Source organism: Protopterus annectens, chromosome 1.part1, assembly GCF_019279795.1.
Source record: "Protopterus annectens isolate FY-2018-M chromosome 1.part1, PAN1.0, whole genome shotgun sequence".
Classification (NCBI taxonomy): Eukaryota; Metazoa; Chordata; order Ceratodontiformes; family Protopteridae; genus Protopterus; species Protopterus annectens.
Genome location: NC_056726.1, coordinates 1,401,880,072 through 1,401,892,879, shown reverse-complemented (window position 1 = coordinate 1,401,892,879; position 12,808 = coordinate 1,401,880,072). Strand labels below are relative to the sequence as shown.

Sequence of the window (12,808 nt, the reverse complement as noted above, 5' to 3'; positions counted from 1 at the left end):
ATAAAAATTCAAAGAGGGGATATTCCAGAGTGATTCTCTGTCACTGCTGCTCTTCTGTCTTGCCCTTCACCCATTAAGATGTCTACTTAATGGATTAGGTCATGGCTACAATTTGGCTCCCAGAAAACAACAAAGCGTAAAGACTTATCTTCTTTTTGTGGATGATTTAAACTGTATAGTTCATCAGATGAGGAACTGAAAGCACAACTGCAAGTGGTCAAAACCTTTTCAAATGATATAAAAATGTCATTTTGTCTTGATAAATGTGCAAAAGCAACCTTTAAAGCAGGAAAATTGCAACACCAAAAAAACATCAGCCTGAGACAGGAATGTGATATAAAAGAACTTGAGCAAGAGGGAGTGTATAAATATTTGGGAACTGAAGAATCAACAATAAAACACAAAAATATGTGAATAAAAATTAATAAGGAATATTTAAGAAGACTAAAAGTAATACTGAAAACAGCGCTGGCCTCTAGGAACAAAGTCCAAGCTATACCAATTTGCTCTTACAGTTTTGGAGTGATTGACTGGCTCCAGAAGGTGTTGGAATGGTTGGAAAACAAGAATGATGCTTCATGCTTATCAAATGATTTATAAAAATCAGTGTATACCAAGAGTACCTATTCACTGTTTTGAAGGAGGTATGGGCCTCCTCGAAAATGATTACATGTGTAGATCTGCAATCGTAGGATTGCATACATATCTACTGACCTCACGAGACCCAAATGTAGTGAATGTTTTAAAAACATGAAGAGAATAAGTCTAAGATGACTTCCTTGTTTAGTTTAGCAGAAGCATATTGGTTTCAAACAGGAATGGAAATCAAACCAGAAGTAGACAAAAATCAGGCAGCAACTGAATCTGCCAAAAAAACAAAAGAAAACATATAAGGTACAGAAGGCAAGAAATGTGGAAAATGCATAAATATAGTTGCAAGTACACAAGACTCTTGGAACAACGTCATGGTGATCAGGATCAAATGCAGGAATTGTTAAGGAGAGAGGAAATTAAACTAAAAGATGAAAAGTTAATATTGGCGGCCGAAGATAGTGGACTAGGTACACGTTGGCTTACAAGTCCATTGAACATGTGTGAGAAACAGACAATTGTAGGTTTTGTAAAATAGAATGCACATCTTGTTGCTGGTTGTGATATACTAATGACAGAAGGACTGTATACTGAAAGGCATAATAATGTAGCAAGACTGTTGCATTGGGGGTTGTGCAAACATTATACCGAAGTAGCTGAAAAACACTGGAAACATAAGCCACACAGCTTTAGAGAAAATTATGAAGTTTACATCACATTTACCCATTACCAACAGTTCAAAAAACAGATATGAGAAAACCAGATATAGTATTCCATGAAAAGAAGACAAAAGTAGCATTGATCATTGCAAATGCTGCACCCAGTGACTATAGTGTCTTATGTACAGAGAGACACAAAGTCATAAAATACCGGATTTGCAGGCAGAAATGAGGGAAATGTGGAGGAAAGATACCTAAACAGTTCCAATAGTAGTAGTAGGAGCAACGGATCTTATAAAAATAATTTACACTCATATGTATTAATGCTACTGATACATGTAACTCCATATGAATTGAAGAAAGAGTCAATACTTGGCACTTTGCGGGTGCTGCGAAGAGCACTTCTGGCTAAAACTAACACTGAAACAATACTAATTTCATGAAATTTTATCATACTTGGACTTTGGAATGGGGTTCATTCCCATCATGGTATTACAAACCCAAAAGACTTGGAGAAATTTAAAAGAATAGTATAATGTCCCCTTCAATATGTACCTGACCAGACATATGCAGCACATGGAATGCCCATAAAAGTTATTTACAAAAAGAATACAGAGAGTAAACGCAATGTCCTGTGCTAACCACCTCAAAGCCCTGTCTCTTTACTTGGTATAATACAGACTTCTGACAGGTGATTTTTGCCTGGCATATAAAGCATTCCTGTACTCTGTTTTAATGAACCATTTGCACATCCTCAAAACAAAGAGCGTCAGAACTACTAGATTAAATGTCCTAAATTTTGCTTTCAACATAAATAGGATATGTTGGAGAGACATATATGTTTCTCAGAGAATTTCCATTCTCTGGAACAGGCTCCCTATACAGTTCTTCCTTATCCCCTTTTAAGCCCAACTTGGAACAATGGATGGGTAATTTCAGCCCTGGTCTTGCCTATGTGTATGTAAATTATATAAATAAATGTACTCATAATGCTTTCACATTATGCTGTACTACCCTGAAACAATTACTTAGATTTGTGTACCTTGTCAGTTAAAATCTTGCAATTACAAAATCTTTTTATGTGTATATTTTTCCAATGTACAAGGAGCTTTTCGTCTGGGCCCTGCACTTAAAATGGGCTTTAATGAGTTGGATTATCCCAGTCAACACATGTGCCTACTCTCCTTGGAAACACCTACCTTTGGGGCCTCACTTCTCTGGTGGGTAACCAAAACCCTAACATAGTTCCAGGGGAGCTCCCTGCATACAAATATTCTGGGAATCCATCTTCCCATTCTGAAATCAGAATGTGGGCCTTGCTTGCTGAAGGATGTCTGACTGTTGATGTCTCTCTGGAAATGTCAGTCCAGGAGGACATGCCAGAATTCACAGACATGAGTTCTTGTGCAACAGTAGCACCAGAGGCCATGACTGCAACAGACTATGTGGTTATTCCTTTTCATCTCTACCTCATACAGAATCACCGTATCACAGAAACCCTGAGTCGATGGTCACATCCTGCTTCCTTGTGCTTCTCCCTCTTCTCAGAATATTTCTTTTACACAAGGCGGCTCCCAGAGGTGTGACATCACAGTGGCCCAAAACCAGGTTTGTGTATCCCTTTTTGGTAGCAAACTCCTAGACAAAATGTTGATGACAGTGGACTGTCCTCTAGGTAAACAGTACTTTGTAGGACAAGAGTCCAAACCAAAGAGACATTCGCGTTTGTTAATCATTGTGAGGTGCCTGCTTATCATAAACCAAACAGTTATTGGCCTTAGCCATGAACATTTCTGAGCTAAATTCTGAGTCAGACATTCTGTACAACATTACACATTTAATAGTAAAGGAAACAAATCCCCATATCGGGCACATATCTGTCCCCATATCAGGCACATATCTGTCCAGAAAAATATCAGCCAACAGATGAACTACAAAAGCTGCTGAGATGTGAATGCAACTGTATTGCAAAAAGCATATGAAGATGGCATTGGCTGATGGACCATTTACACAAATGATGTCCTAGCACTGGAAAAATGTCAGTCAAAATAATATGGACAGGAAGAGCTCTGAAGATTAGCAATTAACAGGCTACCTGCATGACAGGTTATCCCCAAAAGTGAGGGATGCAACAGTGAATGCTGCCATGAACATAGTTTGTTTTTACAACATGTATTTTTGTAGAAAGAAAGAACTACTGTTGAACAGAATGCCAAGTTGATGTGCAGGATTTTATTTTGTATACATTTCATACAGACTTTATTACTGTTCAGTGGAATGAGCTACAAAGTTCACTGTTTATATCTACTTATCACCCTTCCACTCACACTTACTTTCTTTCCAACTACTTTCACCATTTACCCCAGTATTGCCACTATCTTCACAGCTCTGGGTGCTTCTGGTATACAATAGGCAGATATTCTGTATATCATATATTAGGTTTACATTAAGAATCCCGAGTGCAGGTTAGACGAAACTCGGAATGTCGACTAACAGTTGGCCGATTCCATTTTGTCTAACCTGCATAAGTGCGATGGAACCCTTTAGCGAATGCAAAGTGCATTCACACAGCTGCCATCGGTGACGTGATCGCAGTAAAGTACATTTGCGGTAAAGTGGAGATCGGGAAATTACCCTTTTCCCCACTGTAGTGCAAACTCGGAGTTGGAATATATAAGTGGCAGGGGGTGTGGGGGGCGCACTGCTGGTCTGTACTGCTTGCTGTTGTAGCTTTCGTACTGAAAAAGTTGAATTTGACTTTATTGCAGTACATTCGATATTTTAAATGGTTTACTGTTGTGAACATCGAAGATGTGAATCCCAATTCTGATAGGCTTACGTTCACATCTTCGATGTTATGATAGTAAACCGATATATGAGACAGGCTCCCTCTAGTGGGTAATTGCTGGGAACGTCTCTTCTGCTTTTCTCTACTTAGCTATTTAGCTACCTTTTTCCTCTGTTGCCTTTCTCTCCATGAATCTTCCATAGCTCTGCTGACATAAGCTGTGGTGTCAAATGCCAGACTGGGAGAATATGCCTGCTCTTATGGAATTCAACTTGATGCTTATCCATTGCATAAGTTATAACACAAGGAAAAAAAAGACAAAATACGACTATACACTTACCCAAATTACAAGGGACTCTATCCACAGCTGCAGGATGACTGGACCATCCAAACAGAGGGGCATCAGGGGGCCCTCTTTACGGGAAAATGCTGGGACAAAGTACATCTATACACTTACCCAAATTACACGGGATTCCATCTGTAGCTGGAGAATGAATGGACCATCCAAACACAGGAGCATCAGGGGCTCTCTACATGGGAGAGTGCTGGGATAATTCCAAGAACTGAAAATTAATGCTCCCCGCCTAAGAGGCTGCAGCCAGATAATGGCCAAAAGGCAAAAGTTCAGAAGACCAGATCATGAGTTGCCAACAGAGACCAGACACCTGGAATTACAATCCTAGCAATAATGCTCAGTAAAGATCTGAACTAATGACTTGGTTGACATGCCACAAAATGTCTGCAAAAGAGACCTTTTTGACACAAGCAGTGGAAGCAATCACACCTCTGAGACAGTATTGTTTGAAAGCAAAACCCAGTGAAACAAACTCCACTTGGAAAAGATTTGCTTGGCTGTCATTGCACGTCTTAAGTGTGAACTACTCTCTTTCCCTGGTTGCTGCACCTTTAAAAAAATGAGGAAGATGAACAGACTAGTGTGATGACAAGTACAGGAATGTGGGTTACTCCAACGGAACTGGTCAGTGCTGTGCCATAGTCTTGTCCTCCACTTGGTCATGAAGGACAGTGATGAGATGTTGCGTATGGAAAGACCTCAAACCCAAATCATCAGCATCTCTCAACTTACATCAAAAGTAAATATACCTCAAGACTGGTCAAACAGGACAATGCATTTGAGCTTCTCCTTACTAAAATCACCACAAGCAAAATCCAATACCATTTCATTGCAAGCAACAGGCACACCTCTATGAACCAGGAAACCTCATAACACATACTTAAAGCTTGCTAGGGACACTCACCATCCAACCCAATACCATATTCATGAGTGATTATTTATTCCACTATTAACTGAGAATCATACACTACACCAAATGTGTAAGAACAGAGATTTCTGGGTTTTGTAAAGACAAAGTCTCTGGAGCATACTGTTAATACATCGTCCACGGGCGTAAGCATACTGGATCTGGTCCTCATTAACATGGGATAATGCTGCACACCTCCATAGTGTAATGTCCTCTCTGCTAAGGTCAGACCACAAAATAATCTCCTTTGAAGTGAAAATAAACCCAGAACCCTAGCTAATCCCAGAACATCTAGGAACTACTATAAGACTAACTTCCTACTATTAAGTGAAACCTGCCCAACTTTTAAGTCTCCTAAACCCAGAAGACAATTCTTTCTTTGTGGAACTGTTCAGAGAAACCCTATACAAGCATGTTAACAGCTGCATAGAGACAGCTGTAACCACCAGAAATAAGTACAGAACTAACTCAAAAAACAAGCCTCCTAGGTGGAATCACATCAATAGACTTTACAAACATCATGACAAAAATTAGGAGGTATAGCACCCATCAAAATAAAATAATTCTAAACTAAACAACTCGAAGACAAATGGAGTTAACCAAAGTGAAATATGAGGTAAATCTGCACCCCCCCCCAACACCAGGGGCAATCACAAAAATTCTTTAGCAATGTCTACAGCCTCAAAAGCACATACACAATTGTGTGCAAAGCTCACTGTTAATGAAGACACCTACACTGAGAAAAAAGATATTGCAAACCAATTGGCAAGCAAATTAATTTCTAATTTTAACCCTCTTTCCTCTCCATCCTCCCTTCAGGAAATACCACTGAATATAACTCCTCTAACTATTGCTAAAGATCAGTTCCTGCCTTAATGCTCGCTGTAAGGCCAAGAACACTACATCAATGGGCCCTGACAATATCCCACGCTGTCTTCTAAACAGTATGAAACATGACCTATTTGGCCCCCTGGAATCACTATTTAATCATAGCCTCGAAACAGGCAACCATCCATCTATCTGCAAAAATCTGGGCTATCTATGGACCCTAGAGACCAAAGACCCATAAGTCTCACTAGTCTCATATGCAATGCCATGAAATGAATTACCATGGAAACTATCAATAATGACACAGGAAACCTCAAGACACCAGACCAAATAAAGTTTGGTTTTGTCAAAGGCAGGTTATGCCTACTCAGTCTGGTGGACTTCTAGGAGAAGGTCACCAAAGCAATGGAAGAGGGCAAAATGGTTACCACTAGCTACCCTGACATAACCAAAGCATTTGACACATATCCCAGTCAACTACTGTTGACAATCTCAAGAGGTTAGGTATAAACCCTTATGTCACCAGGTGGACAGTCAGCTTGCTCACAGACAAGACCCAGTAAGTTAGAACTGGGAAGTCCACTTCTACAAAGTGACCAGTCACCAGCAGCATCCCTCAGGGATCAGTCCTTGGACTGCTCCTTTTTGGCATCTATTTATCTGAAGTCAAGACCAACATCAAGGGCTGCTTACTGAAAAAAACATGCAGACAACTGCAAATTAGGAACAGTCATAGAATCCCCACTGACATTAATGTTCTCCAATAAGAGCTGAGACAGACAAATAACTGGAGTCAAACCCATGGATTAAAACTAGATGTCAAGAAATACATAAAAGTATCCTTCAGGAAGTCAGCCACCCCTGGTAACTACTGTATTGAGAACACACCCCTAAGAGTCAGCCCGGTTAGTCAATGTCTTGGGGATGCATGCAGACAGTAATCTAGCCTTTAGCCATCATGTGTCACTGTATTTAATACGTCGCTGTATGTTGTGCAACTCATAAAACAAAAGTGCGGCATCTAGGTACAAGGAGGTCATTGTTCCATTGTATTCAGCACAAAGCCCCCTTTGGTATGTACCTAACTTGGCAAGTGGAACATCAACTAAACTTCCTCACTAAAAGAATACATTGAGTAAATAACATGTCCTGTGCAGAATGCATCAAAGGTCCATCCCTGCATTCTGTATCCAGTATCCTACAGGCTGTTGACTGGAGATCTATGCCTGGCATAAAAGGCATTGTCGGATCTGATGGATCTCCTGCACATCTACAAAACAAAGAGTATCAGAATTACCCATTCTAAAGATTTGTACCTTGCCTGTGATATTAACAGGATCTGCTGGAGAGATAGTTATGTATCCCAGAGACAACCCCTTCTTTGGAAAAGGCTCCACGGCCATATGAAGCAGAGTTCTTTCCTAACACAATTAACTTGAATGAGTGGATTGGAAACCAAAAACTTATCCCTGGTTTGGCAACTATGTCTCTAATGGATACCGGCAGCCTGGAAATTGTTCTCTCCCAGGCCCCTGTTGTAAATTCCAAGCCCCTTCTTATACTGCCAAGAAAACTACAACTTGAAGGAGATTTGGGATGCATGGCTATGCTTAAAAAGGCCCCAGTGGCCACAGCCTACTACACATTTATGAACCTACCCAGATGTCAGAGGTAGGTCAATATTACCCACAAGATGGATGGGCTCAGGTGGCTTTGGAAATTGCTTTACCAACAGAAAACCTATCTGATTTAGCAGACTACATCTGCTCAGTGAAGGTTTCCTGACAGCCTCAGTAATTTCCAAAATACTGGTTGTGTGTTCTAGAAAAGGCAAGAGGTATGATCAAAAAACCAGGGCCTGAGGTCGAGCTGGTTGTTACCTGAAATGGTCAGTGGATGGGGGTCTCAGACTGTACTGGGATATCTGCACTGCCAAGAAAGTGACAGCCTGTAATCACACTTTTCTATGCTACCATTGGATGACATGGACAAGTTTTGGCCTTTCTTCTCTGAAATTTGCAATGAGGTATAGAAATTAGAGGGAATTCAAGGCTCACTGTCTGGAAAAAGCTAGGCATGAGATAGTGGCTTACACTGACTTATCAATCCTGGGTGGAGGAAACAGTATTCCCGGTCAGCCAAACTCCTCTTGTCCAAATGGAAGTTTGCACAACAACACTGGTGTAGCAGGAATGGGGGGTGAAGGCTTGTCATTCTAAGCTGGTGATGATGGCAATCACAGGCAAGTGTGTGGAAGAACAATCATGCCAGGGAGGGCATAGACTACACCTGCACTGATGTGGGTGCTAATGTCAGCCATGGGGGGAGGGGAGTTATGGACCTAACCACAAAACCTATAATGGTTTCCAGTATGACAGCTTCTCAGAAAGGAAGTGCAGGCAATAGAGGAATAAAAAAATGACAGTTTCAATCTGGTTGCTGTGAATTCCACTCTCTTAGGTTTGCATTTCTCCTGAACCAGGAAAAGCAGAAGTAGACAAGCAGTTAGCTCAGAAGAGCTCTGAGCTGTTAATGAGCTGCTTCCTGTGCCCCGGGTACAAGGTCAGAGTCCTTCCACCTTCATATGCTTATTGTGAGACTCTGAACAAATCACTTAAAGATTTGTCCAGTGCTCATAACTAGTCAACAAAGTGATAAAAATAAATAAGTAAATAAATAAATAAATGACAACATGTCAATAACAGAGAACAGCTGACCATCACAGTGTTTCTCCATACCTGAAAAAATATATAGGAGCTGTCAGTGATGACCAAGAGAACCCATCAGTCCTTTGACATGGCTCTCCAAGCCAGGAAGACGTTGAGACCCTGCCAACCCATGAAGATCAGGAATGAGACAGATGAGGCTGCAGTGCTGTTCTTTTATTATTAATTATTAAATATATTTAAACATTTCATTGTGGCTGATCTGTGTAGAGATATTTAAGTTTTGAGAGTACTTACATATTTACTTGGTGACACTGTGTGGGCCACTCCTAATAGCCTTGCTCTTGGTGAAACTACCATGTGTATTAGCATTAATACTATACAGTAAGATTGGACACCCTTTGTTAAAGCCCTTAAAGCAGCTGATAAGGAGTAGCTGGTTACAGTGAAAACTACCTAGTAAACCTGTGCCAGCCTTTCCCAGGTGTATGTCTAAATCAAACCTCAAAGACCATGTGTGTCAGCTACCTGAGCAGGGACACGAAGCAGTGGTTGGACAGAGAGGATGCTGGAGGTCTTGGTTTGGTCACTCAACTGAGATCTCAACTCTATAGCTGTGCCAGTGAGGAGTCTTACTGCGGATCTGGAGAAAGAGGGAGAAACCATCCCCAGAGTGACTGTGGTCTCAGTGTGCTCAGAGTGACTGTGGTCTCAGTGTGCTCTTAAAGGAAACTGCATTTGATGCAGACAGCTGCATCTGGAAATGCTGTCTGTGTACTTGTTATCCTCCCAGTGAACGTCTCCCACTGTTGTCAGTGGTGAGGATTGAGGCTCCTTGATTACTGGTCCAGTGGAGGGGTGTTACATTTATAATCATAGCGTATAAATCCCACACACAACTTCATTATGGTCAACAATGTTGTAAAGCTTTTCAGTCCACATTTGTGAGTCTGATGACTTTCATTGTGTGTATGTGTATGTATTTATGTGTGTGTGTGTGTGTGTGTGTGTGTGTGTGTGTGTGTGTGTGTGTGTGTATCTATCTACATCTCTCTTCTATCTAAAATGATTAAAAAAGCAGATTAATGGATGTCCACCACTCCATCATACAGTAGCAGCACAAGGGTCAAAAACTGAACCATTAGCTAAATTTGTTGATCAAGTTTTGAAATCTTTTTTCAATGACAAAGTTTGTTTTGAAGGACACTGGGCATTTCTGGACATGCTGCGTCACGTCCCCTTCAATGATGAAGCAATATTTTTGACAGTCGATGTTAAAGATTTATTTTTGGATGTCCCCCATGATGAAGGGTTACTATGGTGGTCAGGCGCTCTGGTCAGTGGCTCAAAATTAACTGCATGAACTATTGATATTGTTGTAGAAGCCATGGAGTTGGTTCTTAGCAACTATTTTGTATATTCTGAAGCAGAACATTTCAAGCAAATAAGGAGTGTACGCATGGGGGCTTCAGCAGCCTCTGTATTTGCCAACATTATTTTGCGGTGGTGGAATACAATACCCATATCAAGAGCTACTACCAATTTTTAGATGATGTGTTTATTATTTGGAGTGGTCATATTAGTGAACTGAATGAATTCTTAAGAGTATTTAAATAAGACTACACCATTTCTAATATTTAAGGGTCAGTATAACAACAAATCCATTGATTTTTTTAGATATAACAATTTTGAAGGATGTTAAACAGGGATGTTTTGTGTCTACCATTTTTAGAAAAGCAACTTATTTCAACAGCTCATTACATTTTAATAGCAATCATACCATTTGGCAGAAGAAAAAAGTATTCAAAACAATTTATGAGGTAATCTCATTTAATATCTGTGGACAGTATATTTGAACATGAAGTCAAGATCTTGGTTAGGATGTTTCATGAGAGATTATCTGAATTTTATTGAAGAACTGTAGACAATGTGGTCAAAGAAAAGAGAGGGTTGGTAAAAAACGGTATTAAAACATGCCCTGGATGTCAATGGATAAGGCAACCAGAATAGCACCCCTAATATGGGTGACACTTATAACAACAAACAGTTTTTGAGGTCATTTGTTTGTAGTTATAACAGTGCTAGTACAGAAGTGAAGAATATTTTAACACATAACTGGGCTATGTACATTAAAACACATGGGTTGGATGGGAAACTGCGGCAGAATCCCACGGTGGTTACAAGAAGGGGTGAACCTGAAGAACACTTTTGAAAAGGTTCGTCATAGGAAATGGGAGAAACGTATGTCTGCAAAAGGCATGTTTAAATGTGGAGCATGTAGCCAATGCCAAGATTATTTATCCCAATGGGAAATTCAACTGTAATACTTTAGGAGTGGTGTATTTAGCAAAATGTTGTACAGATCAAGCATTTTATGTTGGGAAGACAATAAACACACTCAAACAAAGGATTTACTAACATAATTATGCGATTAGGAAAAAGGATTCCAACAGTGCTTTAGTTAAACATTCTAATAATTGTAAAAATTTTAAGAAGTTTGTGTTCCAGATATTGGAGAAAGTTTTGCCGTTCGAGAGGGGTGGGGATTGGGAAACTTACCGCGAGAGACGGAACTGCACTGGCGGGTGCTGTCAAAAGCTACAAACCCCCCCAGGTATTAATGACAGGGTTTCTATCAAAAAAGTCGCAAGTTTGATTTTATTATGTATGCATTTTAGTAGTAATCTAATTTATACTTTTTTTTATGTTTTATCGCTGTTTTATAGTAGCTGATTTAAAGTTTATATCCACTAGAAGGCAGCATTGTGTTGAGTATTTAAACAGGTTACATTGGAGACCACTTGTATCTGAAGACGTCCAGTTGCACTTTGGACAAACAAATTTCGTGGTGTGTAGTTAGAGGCATCTGTAGTTATTGCTTTGATTTCTATATATATATATATATATATATATATATATATATATATATATATATATATATACAGATAAACAAACATAAATATAAAATAAATGTCCTCCACTCTAATACTTTTTGCTAACTTACCTCGTTATGGTTCCATCAATGTCAGAGATGATAATTTTGTCATCCCAGTTCCACAGATAGATAGTACCTTCACAGCGACATGTTCCCTGGTACTGTGTTGTAACACTGAACACCACATCATTTGGGCCATCTTTCAGTTGAAGACTTTTCTGCAAGAAAATCTTACAAACTTAAGTAAAGCGTTTTAATTTATAAGTCAGTACAGCATTTACTAACAAAATAGTGCATGCTTGCGACAAAGTTTCATTTGTAATAATGCTATAACATACCTCCTGCATCCCCTCTTTTCTATGAATATGCCTCTCATACCTCAGGGTCACACTCACAATTTATGTAATGTTAAGAGTGAAAATTCAAAAAGAAAGTGTACATTGCATGAAAATAAAAATAACTGTTATTATGCTGTGTTTTCTATTACTGTATGCGTACATTTTAAAAATATGTTTAATAAAGAGGTTGAAAAGTCCCCAAGGACTACTGCTGGCCTACTTGGTATGGATGGGCTACTATAAGCCTCCTGAAGTCTCAAAAATAAGTCATGAACTGAGAGGGAGATCACAGGGGAAGATCAGTGGCAAAGGTTGCCCTGTCCAGGGTACAACATGGTACTACATTTTCATTCTCTCTAGGGACAATGACAAGTCCGATGACTGCTCTTGTACTACCTTAACTTTTCCATTCAATTCATCTTCTATCTAGGATCACAAGGGGCTGCCATTCTTCTGAGCCCTGAGACAGCCCACTGGGTAACATGGATAAGTCTTGGCCTTTCTTCTCTGAGTTTTGCAATGAGGTATAGACATTAGAGGGAATTCAAGTAGGGTCTCACATTTCCTATGCTGGATCAAACCACCTGTGCTTTGGGCACTCAGAATAATCTTTGCTCCTTACAAGGCAGAAGACACAACACCCGTGTGAATACTGACTAGTTATCTGACATATGCCGGAGCACTCTGAATGTCCAGTGTTTTCTCAACTGAAGGTGGAGAACTTCCATGGAATGTTAGGAT

The 12,808-nt window shown here is 39.8% G+C and overlaps 1 protein-coding gene across 3 annotated transcripts in view; it reads right to left on the bottom strand.

The window, feature by feature from the left end:
• LPIN1 (lipin 1) overlaps nucleotides 1–12,808 on the bottom strand; it is a 750,916-nt gene that overhangs the window by 138,319 nt on the left and 599,789 nt on the right. For all 3 annotated transcript variants that reach the window (XM_044082232.1, XM_044082237.1, XM_044082244.1), the window contains one exon: nucleotides 11,799–11,947. In XM_044082232.1, coding sequence (XP_043938167.1) covers nucleotides 11,799–11,947 — 149 coding nt within the window. The remainder of the gene's footprint in view (nucleotides 1–11,798; nucleotides 11,948–12,808) is intronic.